The 20,451-nt window shown below is 38.0% G+C and overlaps 1 protein-coding gene and 1 pseudogene across 6 annotated transcripts in view; one reads left to right on the forward strand and one right to left on the reverse strand.

Moving 5' to 3' along the window:
* The window catches only part of PTPN4 (protein tyrosine phosphatase non-receptor type 4), a 229,257-nt gene that overhangs the window by 159,651 nt on the left and 49,155 nt on the right, over window positions 1–20,451 (reverse strand). For 3 of the 6 annotated variants that reach the window (XM_042954195.1, XM_042954196.1, XM_042954193.1), the window contains exon 3: window positions 16,228–16,288. The exons of the other annotated variants lie outside the window; for them this stretch is intronic. In XM_042954195.1, the coding sequence (XP_042810129.1) occupies window positions 16,228–16,288 (61 nt within the window). The remainder of the gene's footprint in view (window positions 1–16,227; window positions 16,289–20,451) is intronic. 6 annotated transcript variants of the gene reach the window in all.
* On the forward strand, window positions 11,065–11,487 carry LOC122228830 (annotated as a pseudogene).

Raw genomic sequence — 20,451 nt, forward strand, 5'->3', positions numbered from 1 at the left:
TGACAAACCTCTAGCCAGGCTTCTCAAAAAGAAAAGGGAGATGACCCAAATAGATAAAATCATGAATGAAAATGGAATGATTACAACCAATCCCTCAGAGATACAAACAATTATCAGGGAATACTATGAAAAATTATATGCCAGCAAATTGGACAACCTGGAAGAAATGGACAAATTTCTAAACACCCACACTCTTCCAAAACTCAATCAGGAGGAAATAGAAAGCTTGAACAGACCCATAACCAGCGAAGAAATTGAATCGGTTATCAAAAATCTCCCAACAAATAAGAGTCCAGGACCAGATGGCTTCCCAGGGGAGTTCTACCAGACATTTAAAGCAGAGATAATACCTATCCTTCTCAAGCTATTCCAAGAAATAGAAAGGGAAGGAAAACTTCCAGACTCATTCTATGAAGCCAGTATTACTTTGATTCCTAAACCAGACAGAGACCCAGTAAAAAAAGAGAACTACAGGCCAATATCCCTGATGAATATGGATGCAAAAATTCTTAATAAGATACTGGCAAATCGAATTCAACAGCATATAAAAAGAATTATTCACCATGATCAAGTGGGATTCATTCCTGGGATGCAGGGCTGGTTCAACATTTGCAAATCGATCAACGTGATACATCACATTAACAAAAAAAAAGAGAAGAACCATATGATCCTGTCAATCGATGCAGAAAAGGCCTTTGACAAAATCCAGCACCCTTTCTTAATAAAAACCCTTGAGAAAGTCGGGATAGAAGGAACATACTTAAAGATCATAAAGGCCATTTATGAAAAGCCCACAGCTAACATCATCCTCAACGGGGAAAAACTGAGAGCTTTTTCCCTGAGATCAGGAACACGACAGGGATGCCCACTGTCACCGCTGTTGTTTAACATAGTGCTGGAAGTTCTAGCATCAGCAATCAGACAACAAAAGGAAATCAAAGGCATCAAAATTGGCAAAGATGAAGTCAAGCTTTCGCTTTTTGCAGATGACATGATATTATACATGGAAAATCCGATAGACTCCACCAAAAGTCTGCTAGAACTGATACATGAATTCAGCAAAGTTGCAGGATACAAAATCAATGTGCAGAAATCAGTTGCATTCTTATACACTAACAATGAAGCAACAGAAAGACAAATGAAGAAACTGATCCCATTCACAATTGCACCAAGAAGCATAAAATACCTAGGAATAAATCTAACCAAAGATGTAAAAGATCTGTATGCTGAAAACTATAGAAAGCTTATGCAGGTAATTGAAGAAGATATAAAGAAATGGAAAGACATTCCCTGCTCATGGATTGGAAGAATAAATATTGTCAAAATGTCAATACTACCCAAAGCTATCTACACATTCAATGCAATCCCAATCAAAATTGCACCAGCATTCTTCTCGAAACTAGAACAAGCAATCCTAAAATTCATATGGAACCACAAAAGGCCCCGAATAGCCAAAGTAATTTTGAAGAAGAAGACCAAAGCAGGAGGCATCACAATCCCAGACTTTAGCCTCTACTACAAAGCTGTCATCATCAAGACAGCATGGTATTGGCATAAAAACAGACACATAGACCAATGGAATAGAATAGAAACCCCAGAACTAGACCCACAAACGTATGGCCAACTCATCTTTGACAAAGCAGGAAAGAACATCCAATGGAAAAAAGACAGTCTCTTTAACAAATGGTGCTGGGAGAACTGGACAGCAACATGCAGAAGGTTGAAACTAGACCACTTTCTCACACCATTCACAAAAATAAACTCAAAATGGATAAAGGACCTGAATGTGAGACAGGAAACCATCAAAACCTTAGAGGAGAAAGCAGGAAGAGACCTCTCTGACCTCAGCCGCAGCAATCTCTTACTCGGCACATCCCCAAAGGCAAGGGAATTAAAAGCAAAAGTGAATTACTGGGACCTTATGAAGATAAAAAGCTTCTGCACAGCAAAGGAAACAACCAACAAAACTAAAAGGCAACCAACGGAATGGGAAAAGATATTTGCAAATGACACATCGGACAAAGGGCTAGTATCCAAAATCTATAAAGAGCTCATCAAACTCCACACCCGAAAAACAAATAACCCAGTGAAGAAATGGGCAGAAAACATGAATAGACACTTCTCTAAAGAAGACATCCGGATGGCCAACAGGCACATGAAAAGATGTTCAACGTTGCTCCTTATCAGGGAAATACAAATCAAAACCACACTCAGATACCACCTCACGCCAGTCAGAGTGGCCAAAATGAAGAAATCAGGAGACTATAGATGCTGGAGAGGATGTGGAGAAACAGGAACCCTCTTGCACTGTTGGTGGGAATGCAAATTGGTGCAGCCGCTCTGGAAAGCAGTGTGGAGGTTCCTCAGAAAATTAAAAATAGACCTACCCTATGACCCAGCAATAGCACTGCTAGGAATTTATCCAAGGGATACAGGAGTACTGATGCATAGGGGCACCTGTACCCCAATGTTTATAGCGGCACTCTCAACAATAGCCAAATTATGGAAAGAGCCTAAATGTCCATCAACTGATGAATGGATAAAGAAATTGTGGTTTATATACACAATGGAATACTACGTGGCAATGAGAAAAAATGAAATATGGCCTTTTGTAGCAACATGGATGGAACTGGAGAGTGTGATGCTAAGTGAAATAAGCCATACAGAGAAAGACAGATACCATATGGTTTCACTCTTATGTGGATCCTGAGAAACATAACAGAAACCCATGGGGGAGGGGAAGGAAAAAAAAAAAAAAAAAAAAAAAAAAGAGGTTAGAGTGGGAGAGAGCCAAAGCATAAGAGACTGTTAAAAACTGAGAACAAACTGAGGGTTGATGGGGGGTGGGAGGGAGGGCAGGGTGGGTGATGGGTATTGAGGAGGGCACCTTTTGGGATGAGCACTGGGTGTTGTATGGAAACCAATTTGACAGTAAATTTCATATATTAAAAAATAAAAAAATAAAAAAAATAAAAAAAAAAATGAAAAGAGATTCAGTATATAAACACGATTCAAATGGAAGATGAAGTGTACTATCTGACAAAGTAGATGTCAGAAGAAAATGACCAAGGGAAAAGATGGACATTATGTATTGATAAAAGTGTCAACTCACTAAGAAGAAATAACAGTTTTAAATGGCTAATACAAGAGATAATACAAACACATTAGTTTCCCATGAGGTGAAACTAATATAACTGATACACAAATGTTCAATTATACAATTATAGTTGAAGACTTCAATTTGAACAACTGATAGAGCAAAGAGAAAATCAGCAAGGATGTAAAAATGCTATGAATCAACAACCAAACTGACATTTATAGACCTCTCCACGCAAAAAGAGTGCACATGTACCATTCACCAAAATATGCCATAAACCTTACCAAATTTAAAATAAACCTTACAAAAGCAAACCTTACCAAATTTAAAAGAATTGATATCACACAAAGCACATTAACTAGACATAATGTAATTTAAATAGAAATTAGTAAGAGAAAGGTATCTGAAAAATCCTCACATATCTGGAATCCAGCATACATGTAAATAACCCACAGGGCAAAGAGGAAGTATTGATGGAAATTTAAAAATATTTTGAACTGAATGAATATAAAAAGACAACATATGATACTCTGCAGGATGTACAGCTGAAACGGTGCTTGGAGAGATATTTACAGCATTAAATGCTTGTAATAGAAAACATGAAATATTTCAAAATAATAATCTACATGATTCTACCTTGAAAAATTAAAACAGTAGATTGAACCAATATGAAAGAAGGAAGAAAATAATAGAAATCAATGAAACTGAAGAGATAAACAATTGACCAAATTTAATTAAAACCAGAACTAGCGATTTTTTAAAAAACAGTAAAATTGATAACCTTTTAGCCAGAGTGAAAGAGGAAAATAAAAAGAAAACACCCAAATTAGCTTTTATTTCTACTATTGATAGACATCCATACAACTCCTACAGAGAATAAAGAAACACAACAGGGGTGTCTAGGTGGCTCAGTCAGTTAAACGTCCAATTCCTGACCGGCTCAAGTCATAGCCCTAGGGTCATGAGATCAAGCCCCAAGTTGGACACCACACACTCAGCATGGAGCCTCCTTAGGATTCATTCTCTCTCTTCTCTCTCTCTCTCTCCCCCACCACTGTCCCTCCCCCAATCATGCTTCTCTCAAAAAAAAAAACAAAACACACAACAAACTTTATGGTCATTAAGTTGGCAACTTAGAATAAATCAATCAATTTCTTAAAAGACACAAATTATTAAAACTCAAGGGAAAAAAAATGTTTAATTTGAACAGTCCTAGATCTGTTAAAGTAGTTGACTTTATAGTTTAAGATATTCCAGGGGTAAGGGGTGGCTCAGTTGGTTAAGTGTCTGACTCTTGGTTTTGGCTCAGGTCATGATCTCACACTTCATGGGATCCAGCCCTATGTTGGGCTCTGCACTGACAGCACAGATCCTGCTTGTGATTCTCTCTTTCCCTCTCTCTCTGCCGCTCCCCTGCCACATGGGCGTGCTCTCTTGCACCAAACATTTAAGGAAGAAATAAAAACAATTTTACACAATCTTTTCCAGAAAAGAGAAGGAGAAAAAACATTTCCCAACCAGACAAGCACTAACCTGATACCAAAAACACATATAAAAAAATACATGAAAAGGGGCGCCTGGGTGGTTCAGTCAGTTAAGCATCCGACTTTGGCTCAGGTCATGATCTCATGGTTCGTGGGTTCAAGCCCCACATTGGGCTCTGTGCTGACAGCTCAGAGCCTGGAGCCTGTTTCAGATTCTGTGTCTCCCTCTCTCTCTGCCCCTCCCCCACTCACACTCTGTCTCTCCGTCTCAAAAATAAATATTTAAAAAAATTTTTTAAATACATGAAAATATTACAAGAATGTAAGAATACATATTACCATCTCCCATAAGCACAGAGACAAAAATTCTCAACAACATATTAGCAAACCAAATCTAGCAATATATAAAATGGGTACATCACAAACAAGTGGTATTTAGCAAAGGAATTTAAGGTTGGTTCAACAATCAAAAATACATCAGTGAAACTCACCACGTTAACAAACTAAGTAAGAAAAACCAATGATCAAAAAGAAACAATATTTGACAAAACTCAACATACAGTCATGATAAACCCTTTTGGTAAGCTAGGCATAGAAGAGAAATTCTTTGAGCTGATAAAGAGCATCTACAAAATAACTACAGTTAGCAACATATTTAATGATAAAAGACTGAATGCTCTACACTTCAATGAGAAAAATGAAAAAATTTCCTCTTACCACTCTTATTCATTTCTTATCGTAGTCAGTGCAGTAAGATAAGAAAATGAAATAAAAGGTTTACAGATTAAAAAAGAAAATTTTTAATTCAGACATGTAGAAAATTCCATGCAATCTATAAAAAGTCTCTTAGAACAAATGAGTTAAGTTGCAGGTTACAAGCTAAATATACAGCATCAATTCTATATTTGTATACTGGCAAATGAACTGGAAATCTTAATTTAAGAAAATATTATAGGGGCGCCTGGGTGGCTCAGTCGGTTAAGCGTCCGACTTCGGCTCAGGTCATGATCTCACGGTCCGTGAGTTCGAGCCCCGTGTTGGGCTCTGTGCTGACAGCTCAGAGCCTGGAGCCTGTTTCAGATTCTGTGTCTCCCTCTCTCTCTGACCCTCCACCGTTCATGCTGTGTCTCTCTCTGTCTCAAAAATAAACAAACATTAAAAAAAAAAAAGAAAATATTATAATATGCAACAGCACAAAAAATTAATCACTTAGGTGTAAGTCTGAGTTTCTTTTCAGGATGATGAAAAAGTTTTGGAAATGGATAGTGGTAATGGTTATATAACATAGTAAATATATTTAATACCACTAAATTGTACAATTAAAACATGTTAAAATAGTAAACTTAATCTTTTTAATCACACTAAAGATATCTTTAAAACGATTTTTTTAATGGGCAAAAGGTTTGAACAGAAGTTAAAAAGGACCAAAAATGTGGGGTGCCTGGATGGCTCAGTCGGTTAAGCTTCCGACTTCAGCTCAGGTCATGATCTTGCTATTCATGAGTTCAAGCCCCACGTCAGGCTCTATGCTGACAGCTCAAAGCCTGGAGCCTGCTTTAGATTATGTGTCTCCCTCTCTCTCTCTGCCCCTCCCTACTCACTCTGTCTCTCAAAAATGAATGTTAAAAAAAAAAAAAGATTTTTTAAAAAAAAGGACCAAAAATGTTATGTAGCAGTGATGATGATACTAATCAAAGAGAAACAACATATATCATTTGATGAGGAGATGACAATTAACTGTTTTGAATATGCTGAATGTGAAATACTATTCTGGTTATGCACTGAAGACTAACAAATCCCATCAAAACAGAGGGTTAGGGATGCCTGGGCAGTGCAGTCTGTTAAGCATAAGACTCTTGATTTCGGCTCAGGTCATGATCTTGTGGTTTGTGAGTTGAAGCCCCGCACTGGGTCCTGCATTCACTGCAGAGAACCTGCTTGGGGCTCTTTCTCTCTCTCTCTCTCTCTCTCTCTCCCCCTCCCTCCCTTCCTCTCTTTCTCTCTCTCAAAATAAATAAACATTAAAAAAAGAAAACAGTGGGTTAAAACAGTAACATTAAGTTTATTTTACTGAGGATTCTGGGATTTCACTGGGTTCAGCTATATCAGTCTCAATGAGTCTCGTGTGCCTATAACATGTTAGGACTGGTGTCATCTCAAGAGGTGTCTTCACTCAGATGTCTAATGTCCTGCCCTGGGAGACAAACAGCTGGGAATTCCCTGGGCATCTATGTGTTCTCTTCATATGGTCTCTTCACAAAATCTCCACAAGGTCTCAGGGTAGCCGGACTTTACATGGCATCTGAAAGCTCTCCTAGAGGAGTGTACTATAAAATGCCAGCAGAAGCGAATTGGTTTTTCTAACCTCAACTGGGAAGTTACACAACATTTCTTCCAATGGATTCTATTGTGGAGGGGATCACAAAGGCCCACCAAGGTTTAACTGGAGGTAATATCAACCCCTTCTCATGGTGGGAGAGATTTCAAAAATTTTCTGGACCACAAATACCTCTAGCATCTTTAGCAGACAGAGAGTTTGCATTGAGGAAAAATAACAGGACTGGAGATAATAGGTATCACAGTCTACAGAAACCAGGAAAGAATGAAAGGGAAAGATAAAAAAAAAGGGGGGGGGGGGACATCAATATGTACAAAACTGATTAAGATACAGAATGTGATCAGAGACAGAAGAGAGTTTTCCTTAAAAGGAGAAGGTAACAGTTCTAAAAACTGCTAGAAGTCAAACACAATAAGCCACAAGAAGCTAGTTAATTTCCCAACTAGACAGTAAGATTTGAGGAAGTTTTCAGGAAGCAGAATGAGGGCTGAGGCAAGATTGTATAGTATTTCTTTTTCACCCTTTATTAAACTAAATTTGAGAAATAGAATTGTATATATTTAAGGAGTACAAAGAGATGGTTTGATATACATATACATTACGGAAGGATTAGGTTGTAATGTTTAGATGATTGATGACAAAGTAGGTAAAATGACTCTTGTTATTTTCTGCCAAAACACACATAAAATAGAAACGGGAAGGGGAGGTCATCTTTAAAAAATAAACACTTGATTTTAATGCAAATACAAGGATGTAACTTCAAATTTCATTGTAAACAATCATCCATCTTTGTTATTCTTATTAAGGAAAAAGAATTAGCAACCTACTGCTTAAAATGTTAAGGCAAATTAGTAACTTTCCAAAGCAGAGAGCACCAGATCCAGATGGGTTCATTGCTGAATTCTACCAAACATTTAAGAAAAAATTGTATCAATTCTCTATAATCCCTTTCAGAGGGTAGAAGAAAAGGAATACATACTTCCAAAATCAGTCTATGAGGCCAGCATCACATCTTCATCAGAGCTCTTGGGTGACCAGGCACATTGTCAGTGAGCAGTAATATTTTGAACTGAATCTTCTCTGAGCAGCAGGTCTCATTAATGGGCTTAAAATATGCACTAAACAATGTTGTAAACAGATGTGCTACAATCCAAGCTTTGTTGTTCCATTCATGGAGCACACGTAGAATAGATTTACCGTAATTCTTAAGGGCCCTAGGATTTTATGAATGACCAATGAGCACTGGCTTCAACTTATCAATTTAAAGTCATTAGTTGCATTAGCCCCTAACAAGAGAGTCAGTCTGTCTATTGAAGATTTGAAGTCAGGCATTGACTTCACTCTAGCTGTAAAGGTCCTAGATAGCATCTTCTTCCAATAGAAGGCTGTTTTGTCTACACTGAAAATCTGCTGCTTAGTGTAGCTATTTTCAAGGAGGAACTAGATCTTCTGGAATCACTGACTACAGCTTCTCCATCAGCACTTACTGCTTCACCTTGCACCTTTATGTTACAGAAACAGCTTTTTTCCTTAAATCTCGTGAAACTACCTCTGCTAGGTTCAAACTCTTCTTCTGCAGCTTCCTCACCTCTCTCAGCATTCACAGAATTAAAAATCATTAGAGCTTTGCTCTGCATTAGGCTTTGGCTTAAGGAAATGTTGTGGCTGGTTTGATCTATCCAAACCACTCAAACTTTCTCTGTATCAGCAATAAGGCTCTTTCACTTTCTTATCATTCATGTGTTCAGTGGAGTAGCATTTTTAATTTCCTGCAAGAACTTTTCCTTTGCACTCACACCTTGGCTAACTGGTGGAGGCCCAGCTTTCAGCCTATCTCAGCTTCCGACATGCCTTCCTTACTGAGCTTAATCAGTTCCAACTTCCGATTTAAAGTGAGAGATGTATGACCCTTCCTTTCATTTGAACACGCAGAGGCCACTGTAGGATAATTAACTGTCCTAATTTCAGTATTCTTATGTTCCAGGGAATAGTGAGGCCCAAGGAGAGGGGAAAGAGAAAGACAGGGGGACAGCTGGTCAGTGGAGCAGTCAGAACACACATACTTATCAATTAAGTTCACTGCTTTACACAGGTGTAGTTTGTGGCACCCTAAAATAATTACAGTAGTAACACCAAAGACCACTAGAACAGGGGCGCCCAGCTGGCTCAGTCAGTGAAGCATGCAACTCTTGATCTCAGGGTTGTGAGTTTGAGCCCCACGCTGGGTGTAGAAATTCCTTAAAAATATTAAAATCTTTAAAAAAAAAAATCACAACACGTAATAATGAAAAAGTTTGAAATATTGCAAGAATTACCAAAATGTGACACAAAGTCACAAAATGAACAAAAGGTGTTGGGAAAATGGGGCCAACAGACTTGCTCAACATAGAGTTGCAACAAACCTTCAATCTATAAAAATGCAGGATTTGTGACATGCAATGAATCAAAGTGTAGTAAAATGAGGTTTGCCTACAATTTGAAACACAAAAACTAAAAGCTCAAGGGAGAAAACTAAGCATACTTTCAAGAAAAGACAATAATTCTAGGAAGAACAAAATACTATCCAACTACGCTGCTTGGCTTTCCAGTAAATTAACTTGCATAATGATAAAAAAAGTAAACAATGACACCAATTAAGGCAGAAACTGCCAATGGCCCACATCATACCCATTTTGTCTCATTTCATTAAAATAAAGCTTCAATATTGTTTGGGGTAGAAACGGTATGTAAAATACCAAGCCCTGGAGCACCTGGCTGGCTCAGTTGGTAGAGTGTGCTATTCTTGATCTCAGGGTCGAGAGTTCAAGTCCAATGTTGGGTATGGAGCCTACATAAAATTAAAAAAATAAATAAAATAAAAATAACAAATAAAATAAAATAAAATACCCAGCCCTTGCAGACCCAGTGAGGACATGTGACTGAATTTTGGCCAATAAGATGTAACTAGAACCTACAGAGTAGAATTTATAAGTAATGTTCTTTAAGTTTGGGGAAGAAAACTGGTATGTCCCCTTTTTTGCTTCTCCATTTTCCCCTACTGTAATCAGAAAGAGTTGGGTTCCTAGAAAAAGAACAGACAGAGCTTTCTTAACATAAGAGAAGTCAATTTGGGTCCCAACCATCTTGTGAAAGAATGTAAGAGCAGGCAGCCACTATCAGGCCAGGATATAACCTAATCATATCAGGGACAATAAATCAGTAGTAAAACTCCCAGTACTGATTCAAAAGTTAAGATTCACCTGATGCACATCCTTGAGTTCTCTGTGCAGGATCTAAACCTCTCTGAGCATTTAGACATGGACCAACTGCCAACCTTCGTGACTGTGACCTAGACTCAGTCACCCTCAGATGACTTCTGCCCCAATTCCATGCTGTATTCCCCACTGAGCAAAGCCCCTTCATGAATATGTGTGCACCGTTAGCTTAAAACTTCCCCAATACTGTGGTTCAGGAGACACTGCTTTGGGAACGATCCCCAGTGTTCTCCTTTACTTGTTGCAAGTAAAACCCTTCCTTTTCCTATTCTTTGGCTTGGTTGTGTCTTTTGGCTCAACAACCACCAAGAGACGAACTCCATTTTGGGTAACACCACCACCTGCCTGAAAGCTGACAAGCACGTTAGAATTCTGAAAGCTTTCTTGGATCGTGAAATGATCTTATGTACACAGCCATGCACCCAGGGAAGTGAAGGACAAACAGGAAACCTGACTCCTTGATAACTGTGAAGCTGCCATCCCATTATTGGACTGTCAATCGCTAGAATTCTTTTGATAGAAAAATTAACGTTAGCTCATTTTAGTTACTGTTATTTCCAGTTTCTTTTACTAGAAGCCAAATGTAATTCTGATAGAAGATCAAAAGATACAACAGTAAAGGGACAGATAGATAAACATATTTAACTAAAAATTATGACAGAAGAATTTTAGGAGGAGTGAGGATATAAAGTAGACTAAAAATATTAAATCCTCATCTTGTATAATAGGAAGTCAATATAAAAAATGTCCAGAATAAAAAACATACACCAGCACAGAAAAATGGAAATAAATGCCTAAAATATATCTCCAAAGGTATTTCAAAACTAGTACTAAAAGAGTGGGAGTGGCCTCCAGTCCCCCAAGCAGCACAGCACAGCCAGCTTCTTGGCCATGGCCAATCAGGAGCACATGGTCATTGCCATCAAGCTGCATGGTGTGTAGCACACCCTGGTGGGCAAGATCACCAAGCACTTTGAGCAGAAGGGATTCCATGTTGTGGCCAAAAGGCTCCCTCCTACAGGCCTCTGAGGAACTGCTAAAGCAGCACCACATTGACATAAAGGCCCACCCATTCTTCCCAGGGCTGGTAAAGTACCTGAGCTCTGGGCCCACTGTGGCCATGGTTTGGGAGGGTCTGATTGTGGTGAAGACGGGGTGAGTGATGTTTGGGGAGACCAAACCAGCAGACTGTAAGCCAGGCACCACTCATGAGGACTTCTGTATTCAAGTTGGCAGGAACATCATTCATGGCAACGATTCAGTAAACAGTGCAGAGAAAGAAATCAGCCTATGGTTTAAACCTAAAGAATTGGTTGACTACAAGCCTTGTGCTTTTGACTGAAACTAGGAATGAAAGGTAGACAAAGCATCAGTCCCCTTTGGTGCCACCTGATGTGTCCCTGGACACAGCTCTTCATTCCACTGGCTTGGAAATAACAGAATCAATCTTCCTCTTCTAACACATATTCACCAATAAAGCCTTTGGAAAGTGGGTCAATAAATAAATAAATAAGTGGGAGCATTTCATTAAGCTTTCATTATATGCTTTGTCTTGTTGGGCTTTGAAAAAATATTTAAAAGTGTATGTTACTACTTAGATAGAAATTAATAACCAGGGCATCTGGGTGGCTCAGTAGATTAAGTGTCTGACTCTTGATTTTGGCTCAGCTCATGATCTCGATGGGTTCGAACCTGGCATCAGGCTCTGCACTGACAGTGCAGAATAATTTAATCAGCTACTACAAAAATGTAGCACTACCATGAAGAAATGACCTTTTCCAAACAAAAGTCTGGTCTTTGCCCTTCACTAATGGGAGATGATCTCTAGACCCTTGGAATGTCCTGGGCTTGGCAGGTGTTTTGGTCCCGTCAAGACCTCCTGCCTGGGGGTCTTGGTTACCTGACAGTCTAACAATATGATTTATGATGGGGAACATCAGTTCTGACTTCTACAGGAACGGAAAACTAAGGGTATTAGCCTGACCAGTAGGAAAGGCTAGAGATTAGGTCAGTTATGCAGGGAGTATGTGATCAAGTCCCAGTAAAAATACAAAAGGCTTGGAGGAGACTCCCTCGTTGGAAATAGTTTGTGTGTTGGAATAGTTTGTGAGACTTCCTCGTTGGAAATAGTTTCTCCATGAGGAGAAGAGGACTTGGAAGTTCTTTCTCAGTTTTAACTCCTTCTGGCATCTACCTTGGCTGATTAAAATTTTTTTCTCATGTTTATTTATATTTGAGAGAGAGTGTGTGTGAACGGGGGACGGACAGAGAGAGCGACAGAGACAAAATCTGAAGCAGGCTCCAGGCTCTGAGCAGGGCTTGAACATGGCTTGAACCCACATCATGACCTGAGCTGAAGTCAGATGCTTAACCAACTGAGCCACTCAGGTACCCCAGCTTGGTTGATTTTAATCTGTATACTTTCCCTGTAATAAACTGTAACCATGAGAATGACAACTTTTAATGAGTTCTATGAGCCCTTTTTTTTTTAAATTTATTTATTTATTTATTTTGAGAGAGAGAGAGAGCGAGCAAGCAGGGGAGGGGCAGAAAGAGAGAGGGAGAGACAGAATTCCAAGCAGTCTCCACACTGTCAGCACAAGAGCTTTATGTGGGGCTCGAACCCACAGACCGTGAGATCATGACCTGAGCCAAAATCAAGAGTCAGATGCTTAACTAACTGAGCCACCCAGGCGCCCCAGTTCTGTGAGCCCTTCTAACCAATTATTGAAACTCAGGGTCGTTTCAGAAATCTCCCAAACTTGCAACTGGTGTCAGAAGTGAGGGCAGTCTCGTGGACACTGTACCCGCTAACTTTTCACTTTGGCTAACTATGGGTAACTAAAGAGGAAGGAGGGAAAAGAAGATAAAGAACAAGAAGGGATGTTGTATTTCAAAAGCACCTTAACAGAATCCTTATTGGCTGCTTTATATACATTCATTTAATCCTGACAACCCTAATAGATGATATCATTTCCACCTTATATATAAAAGGAAATTATATATAAAGATCAAGCAAACAGGACAATGCCACAGAGCAAATACTTACTAGGTCCAGGTTACAAATCTAGTCTTTTGAATTCTAAGGTCCATGCACTTCTCATCATACTATGCTACCTTCCTACATCACAATACTTCCTTTATTAACCATTCATGAGTGCTTAGTCTTAATTGTGACATCACTATATGCTTAAATAATCTGTGTGGGATAGTCCAAAAGCTGCAATCCAGGACCAGATCTATGTAGTTCTTTGTAGAACTAGCCCAGTCCCATTCAAGTTATTCTTTTTTTTTTTTAATGTTTATTCATTTTTGAGAGAGAGAGAGAGACAGAGTGCAAGCAGGGGAGGGGCAGAGAGAGAGGGAGACACAGAATCCAAAGCAGGCTCCAGGCTCTGAGCTGTCAACACAGAGCCTGATGCGGGGCTTGAACTCATGAACTACGAGATCATGACCTCAGCCAAAGGTGGACACTTAACCGACTGAGCCAACCAGGTGCCCCCATTCAAGTTACTCTTGATAAGGAAAAATGAAACTCACTTCACAGTAATTCAAAGTTAAGTGATATCAAAAAATACACAGTGAATCCAATGCTGTAAATTAATCTAGTACTAAACTTAAGTGCCTATTCACCTCCAGATTTCCTTAACATGGGGGAAAAAATTAAATAACTACAAAGGAAACAGCAGAAATAATAATCACTGAAGCTTATTACAAACAAATCAAAGGAAGCATCAAAAAGAAGTGTGTGCACATTCTGAAAAATTTTTGTCATAACAGTATTACTGATTCATCACATATCACAGCTGCTGCTTTTCTTTGTGGACACTAAATAGTTACATTTAAAAATTATGTGTACAACTCAAAAGGTAAATGAAAAAAGTCATAAAACCAGTTACCAGGAAAAGTATTTAAGAGGAAGACATATTACTATACTGAATTCATAAGCACTAGAAAAAAGAGTTTCAAGAGAAGTAAAGATTTCTGAAAGTGAGTAATTTGCTATATGTTTACATGTAATGCATGCATATATGCAAGTCCAGAGTTGTTTTATTTTTAACTTTTGGAAGCAAAATTATTTTAAAGTCTCATTTTTGAAAAGAATGTTAAGTAAGGACAAAGACTCAAATAAGACTATATGGATGCTACCTTTACTATATAACCAAATTTCGAATATATAGATAATAAACTACCTAATTTTGAGTTAGTAATAACACTCTGAATGGATACAAAGAACAAAGTAAGTTCTTTTCTATAATACTGTGATCAACAGAGTCAATCCACCAACACCAACCAACACCAACCTCTGGGCAGAGGATCATACTGGGTGGGCACCAAAGATTCCTCCTGGGGATTCTTGGTTCTATAAGGGGACTTAGAACAAAGAATCGCCCAGGGGAAGGGATAGGGAGTGCTGCATCAGAGAAAGAGTCATGTAGCTTACCTACATGGTAACATCCACATCTCTTTCTACAGTCACCGACACCATTCCAATGAATATTGAAAGCATGTTTGTAAGTTCTAGCAGAGAAACAGAGCTATGACATATATCCTTTCTCAAAGAACAGGCCACATGTAGCTGAGAAGGGCATGTTATTCAACTTCAGGAAAGACATACAAAGAGCAAAAGAGAGAAAGCATACCCCAAGATAACTACCTAGTTTCATCAAATTAATCATGGTAACCTGTGGCATAGACAGACAGCCCTTATATTCAGTAGAATACAAAAAAAATAGTATGATAGGAAAAACATTTAAATGATTATTCCCTCAAAGAATATGAAATAAGGTCATATAACAGCGTGTTACCAGGTCTGTATTCCACATACACTATAAGTATAGTAGTTAAGAGATGATCAGTGTGGGCTAAAATATTTAAGAATTGTTTTGGAGATACTGGATATATAAACAACAAATATAAAATTGTTAATTAAGTATTAAGAATTGGCCAGCCAAAGTTTTTCTGATAATAGGTGAGCCCAGACCAAGTAGGATTAAGGGGTATCTCAAATGTGGCAGATGACTTCTGAGATGAAATCTTCTAAACTAACAAACACAGGGTGTCTGGCTGGCACAGTTGGAGGAGTGTGCAAGTCTTGATCTCAGGGTCATGAGTTCAAGCCCCACATGGGGTGTAGAGATTACTTAAATAAATCTTAATAAAATAACCAACCCAATGGCCCAGCTGCCTCGGGCTTCATCTTTGGAAAAGGGCCATTTTATCCCCTTCACTAGATCAATATATCACACTAATTTGATTTTATAGGATGCATACATTCACCATTATTAACTGAGATCTGAGTCCTTCTACTTGGCTAAACTGAATAATGGAACAAAGAACACAGCCAGCAACATGTTAAATATTTCAAATCAAAGTCCACTACTATACAATGAGATATATTTTCACATTTTAAAACAATCAGGATTTTCAGTTCTTGTCATAATGGAGTAGCTAATGTTAGAATACCCTCCTGCTATAAACATCTGTAAACGCTGGACCAAATATACAAAAAACCAAAAGAAAAAAAAATCCTATTTTCAACCCTTAGGCAATAACCAACACAACACCATGATCCTTGATAGAAGAGAACTAGATGAATCAAACCCCATATTCACACTCAAATCTCTCCCTTAAGGGCATTTTCCAAATCATGGTGTAGAGAAACAGAGCCCAAGCAGTGTGGCAGTCTTGCTGGGACGAGAAAACTACAATTAATGTCTGGGAATGCTAAGGTAGCTGGATTTGGGGGGCAGGTTATTAGAAGGGAAAGAACCAAGAAGAAAAACTTACAAAAATCTATATAAAAAATCCTCTCTGGTTCTCATCTGCCTCCTAGGCTGTGCACACACAGGGTTAGACTCCTAGAAGCCTAAGACAGAACGGCAGTTGGGGAGGCTGTTAGCTAAACAAAGATTTCAGAGCTTGCACAGTTCTGAATAAATTAAGTTCCGGCTCAGTCAGAGGAGACAGATCTTGATGAATACCCAAGGCATTTAGGTAAGACCCTGGATAATCCATGCCCTAGGAATAAAAACAAAGTTAAAATAGACTTACCTTAACAAAGCTTAAAACTAAGCCCCACAGGATCAAAGTGACCCGCTGGCAATTTAACTGCCTGCCAGAATAAAATAAAATTTTATTTAGAGGAAGATAACAATCCAGAGCTTTTACAAGAAGGGTCAGCAAACCTTTCCTGTAAAGAGCCAGAAAGTAAGTATTTTTAGGTTTTGAGGGTCATGGTCTCCACTGCACATTGTCTTAACAACAACAACAACAACAACATCTTTTAAAAAGTAAAAACCATTCTTAGCTCATGGACCAAACAGTAATAACCACCAGGCTTGCATTTGGCCCCTGGGCCAACTTGCTTTCCACTATTCCATATTACACTTAAAATAGCCATCACACAATGCAAAATTAGTGGGTATGTGAAGCAGGAAAAGTGTTTGATAATCAAGACACAAGACATATATTAGTCTTATGTAAGAGCTTCAAAATAACTATGACAACGTATCAAAGCCAATTAAGATAGAATACAGAAAACAGATTAAAATATATATTTCAACAGAGAATTAGAATCTATGAAAATGATCACATAGATAATCTAGAACTACAAAACAAGTGAAACAGAGGAATTCCTTGACTAGGTTTAATAGCAGAGTAAGCACTGGGAAAAAAGAAAAACAATCAGCACATGCAAAGACAGATTAAAAGCTATTTAAAGGACAGAAAAAAAATCATAAACTAGAATGGGATGCAATCAAACTAATATATATGTTAACTGGAATACAGGAAAGAAAAGAAAATGAGTCAGAAGCAATATTTGAATCAGTAAAGGTTAAGAAGTTTTCAAATGTTGTAAGATACCAACCTACAGATTCAAGAAGGTCAATGAATATCAAGCAGGTTAAAACACATACATACAAAACCATATAGGGGCGCCTGGGTGGCGCAGTCGGTTAAGCGTCCGACTTCAGCCAGGTCACGATCTCGCTGTCCGTGAGTTCGAGCCCCGCGTCAGGCTCTGGGCTGTCCGTGAGTTCGAGCCCCGCATCAGGCTCTGGGCCGATGGCTCGGAGCCTGGAGCCTGTTTCCGATTCTGTGTCTCCCTCTCTCTCTGCCCCTCCCCCATTCATGCTCTGTCTCTCTCTGTCCCAAAAATAAATTAAAAAAAAAAAAACACAAAAAAAAAAAAAAACCCATATATAGCCATGTTATTGACAGGTGACTAAAAATCAAAGAGACAGAAAATTCTTAAAAACAGAGGAGGAAAAGGACCTCTCTCTTGCCCTTCAGGAAAACAACAGTAAGACTGAAAGATGACTTCTCAAGAGAAACTATGAAGACCAGTGAAGTGGCATCTTTAAATCAGTGAAGGAGAAAACTATCAACACAGAATTCTATACTCTGCAAAAATATTCCCCAGAACATGAGAAATAACTAAAGACATTTTCAGACAGAAAGTTGAAAGAATCTATCATCAAGAGACCTTATTTAAAAAAAAAATAAAACTGGGGCGCCTGGGTGGCTCAGTCGGCTAAGCGTCCGACTTCGGCTCAGGTCATGATCTCATGACTCATGGGTTCGAGCCCCACATCGGGCTTTGTGCTGACGGCTCAGAGCTTGGAGCCTGCTTTGGATTCTGTGTCTCCCTCTCTCTCTGCGCCTCCCCCACTTGTGCTCTGTCTCTGTCTGTCTCTCAAAAATAAATGTTAAAAAAAAATTTTTTTTAAATAATGAAAGAAATTCTTTAGGATGAAAGGAGATGATTCTAGATGGAAGCATAGATATATATAAGAAATGAATAGCTGTAGAAACTATAGATATAAAGGTAAATAGAATAGTAAAATAGTAAATATAAAGGTAAACATAAAGGTAAATGATTGTTTAAAGCAATAATAACAATGTCTTATATAGTTTATAACAACATGAGGGGGATATTAAAATACTTAACAATAGCAAAAAAGTAGGAGGCAGGTAAATGGACTTAAACTGCTTTAAGGATTTTGCATTGGGGGAGGACAACAGTAAATGTATTAAAAGGAGACTTTTATAAGTAAAGACACATTTTGTAATTTCTTTTAATTTTTTTAATGTTTTGTTTATTATTTATTTTTGAGATAGGGAGACAGAGCATGAATGCGGGAGGGACAGAAAGTGAGGGAGACACAGAATCTGAAGCAGGCTTCAGGCTCCAAGCTGTCAGCACAGAGCCTGACGCAGGGCTTAAACTCATGAACTGCGAGATCAGGACCTGAGCCGAAGTCAGACATTCAACCGACTGAACTACCCAGGCACTCCCACATTTTGTAATTTCTAAAGTAATCACTAAAAGTCTGATATTAAAGGATTAGCCCAGGGATGACTGGGTGGCTCAGTCGGTTGAGCATCCAACTTCAGTTCCTATCATGATCTCACGGTTCACAAATTCAAGCCCTGCATCAGGCTCTGTGCTAATAGTGCAGAGCCTGCGTGGGATTCTCTCTATCTCTTCTCTCTCTGCCCTTCTCCCACTCATGCTTTTTCTCTCTCTCTCTCAAGATATGTAAATCAACTTAAAAAAAAAGATTAATCAAAAAAGCTAATAGAGGAAATATAATAAAATAAGAAAGAGGGCACAAGAGAATCTTTTTTTGGTGAGGGAAATAATCAATGACTTAATCTTGTGGTGGTTCCACAGATGTATACATATGCAAACACTCTTGAGTTGCTTAATGAAGATTTATGCACTATACAACACATATCATGAGTAATAAATTTTAAAAACCTATATATAACATCCAGGGAAGAGAGACTGAGCTGCAGTATCTTTCTAAATAAAATTCAACATATTTCTCAAAAATTTAATGGCTTACAGTTATTTTCACCATTATTTTTTTCTATAATATATACTGGGCACTCAATAATTACTGTCATTAAATAGATATACAAACAACCCACAATTTTATTTAATTTACCGTACAACTGCCAAAATAATAAATACCTAATTCCCAAAACTGTAAACTTAGCAATTATTTCCTCTTTACTTTTTAAGAATAAACTAGCATATTTGCAATTTCTGTATATATGTATTTATAATTAATATTGCCAGTAAACACACTGGGTTTTGGAAACAGTACATGGACACAGTACATAGATGAAAATATTATATATGCATACAAAGCAATAAGCAGATTGCTATTTTGTGGAATTTTAATAATAAAATTCTTCCAAGGAAACATATCTGGTACTACAGAATAGACAAATGGATCATAATCAATAGAAGAAATCAACCTTTCTAAATGTGTAACATAAGTCAGACACATAAATAAGCACTTCACAAATATTCTCATTTTATTCTGAGCATCCCATGCAAGGCAAATATTATTCTCTCTTAACAAATGAAGAATCTAAAACACAAAAAGGTAGGAGCAACTTATGTATACTCACAAAGCTAGTAAGTCTTCAAACTAAAGACTTACAAATTCATCACTGGGTAACTGTCCAGGAAGTAAACATCATTATCAGTAAAAATTTATGCATGACAAATGTGATACAAGACCTAAGAAGTATACATACCTCATGAAACATAACAGGATTAAAGAAAAAAACAAGAAATATGATAACCTTAACTGCACATAGCTATACATCTGATCGATACAGTTTTCTAGTGCTCAATATGATACAGTTTAGGAAAAAACATTGTGAAATGAAGCAAAGCTTTAAACATGTATGACATACTACAATGTTTAAATTTCAGACTATGTGGTAATTGGGAAATTATCACATCTTTTTGCACTAAAGATGACAAGTTCCATTTTAACATGTGATTTTACTAGAAAAAAAAATTGTTAAATAGTAAATTCTCCTCCAGGGTGGACATTGTTGAAAATCAATCTGAGAGGTGTGAAGGTTAAGGCAGACTGGACACGAATGTTTGCTTAAGACACACTAAAATAACAGAAAAGGCAGTAATCAAAATGAGTGTGAATAAGTAACAGTCCCCTCCATGACCATCTCTCATCCCCACCCCCTTCCCATTGCCAATTACTATAAGAACCAAAGATTCTGGACTCAGGGACATTGGGGACAGCTGTTGATTCATCTTTACTGGATTGAAAACAGGGAAATCTACGTAAGTGCAAGTCTACTTACTGAAGAGCTAAGAGCTCTCCAGTCCATTTCTCTCGCTCAGTGCTAAGAAGACCCAGCAAGGCTCTACAAACTCCAGGCAGATGATAGGAGCATTTCTCCCTATGGAAAAGAAATACCGAACTAATCAAGTAATATTACATAACT

This window comes from Panthera leo, chromosome C1, assembly GCF_018350215.1.
Source record: "Panthera leo isolate Ple1 chromosome C1, P.leo_Ple1_pat1.1, whole genome shotgun sequence".
Taxonomy (NCBI): Eukaryota; Metazoa; Chordata; class Mammalia; order Carnivora; family Felidae; genus Panthera; species Panthera leo.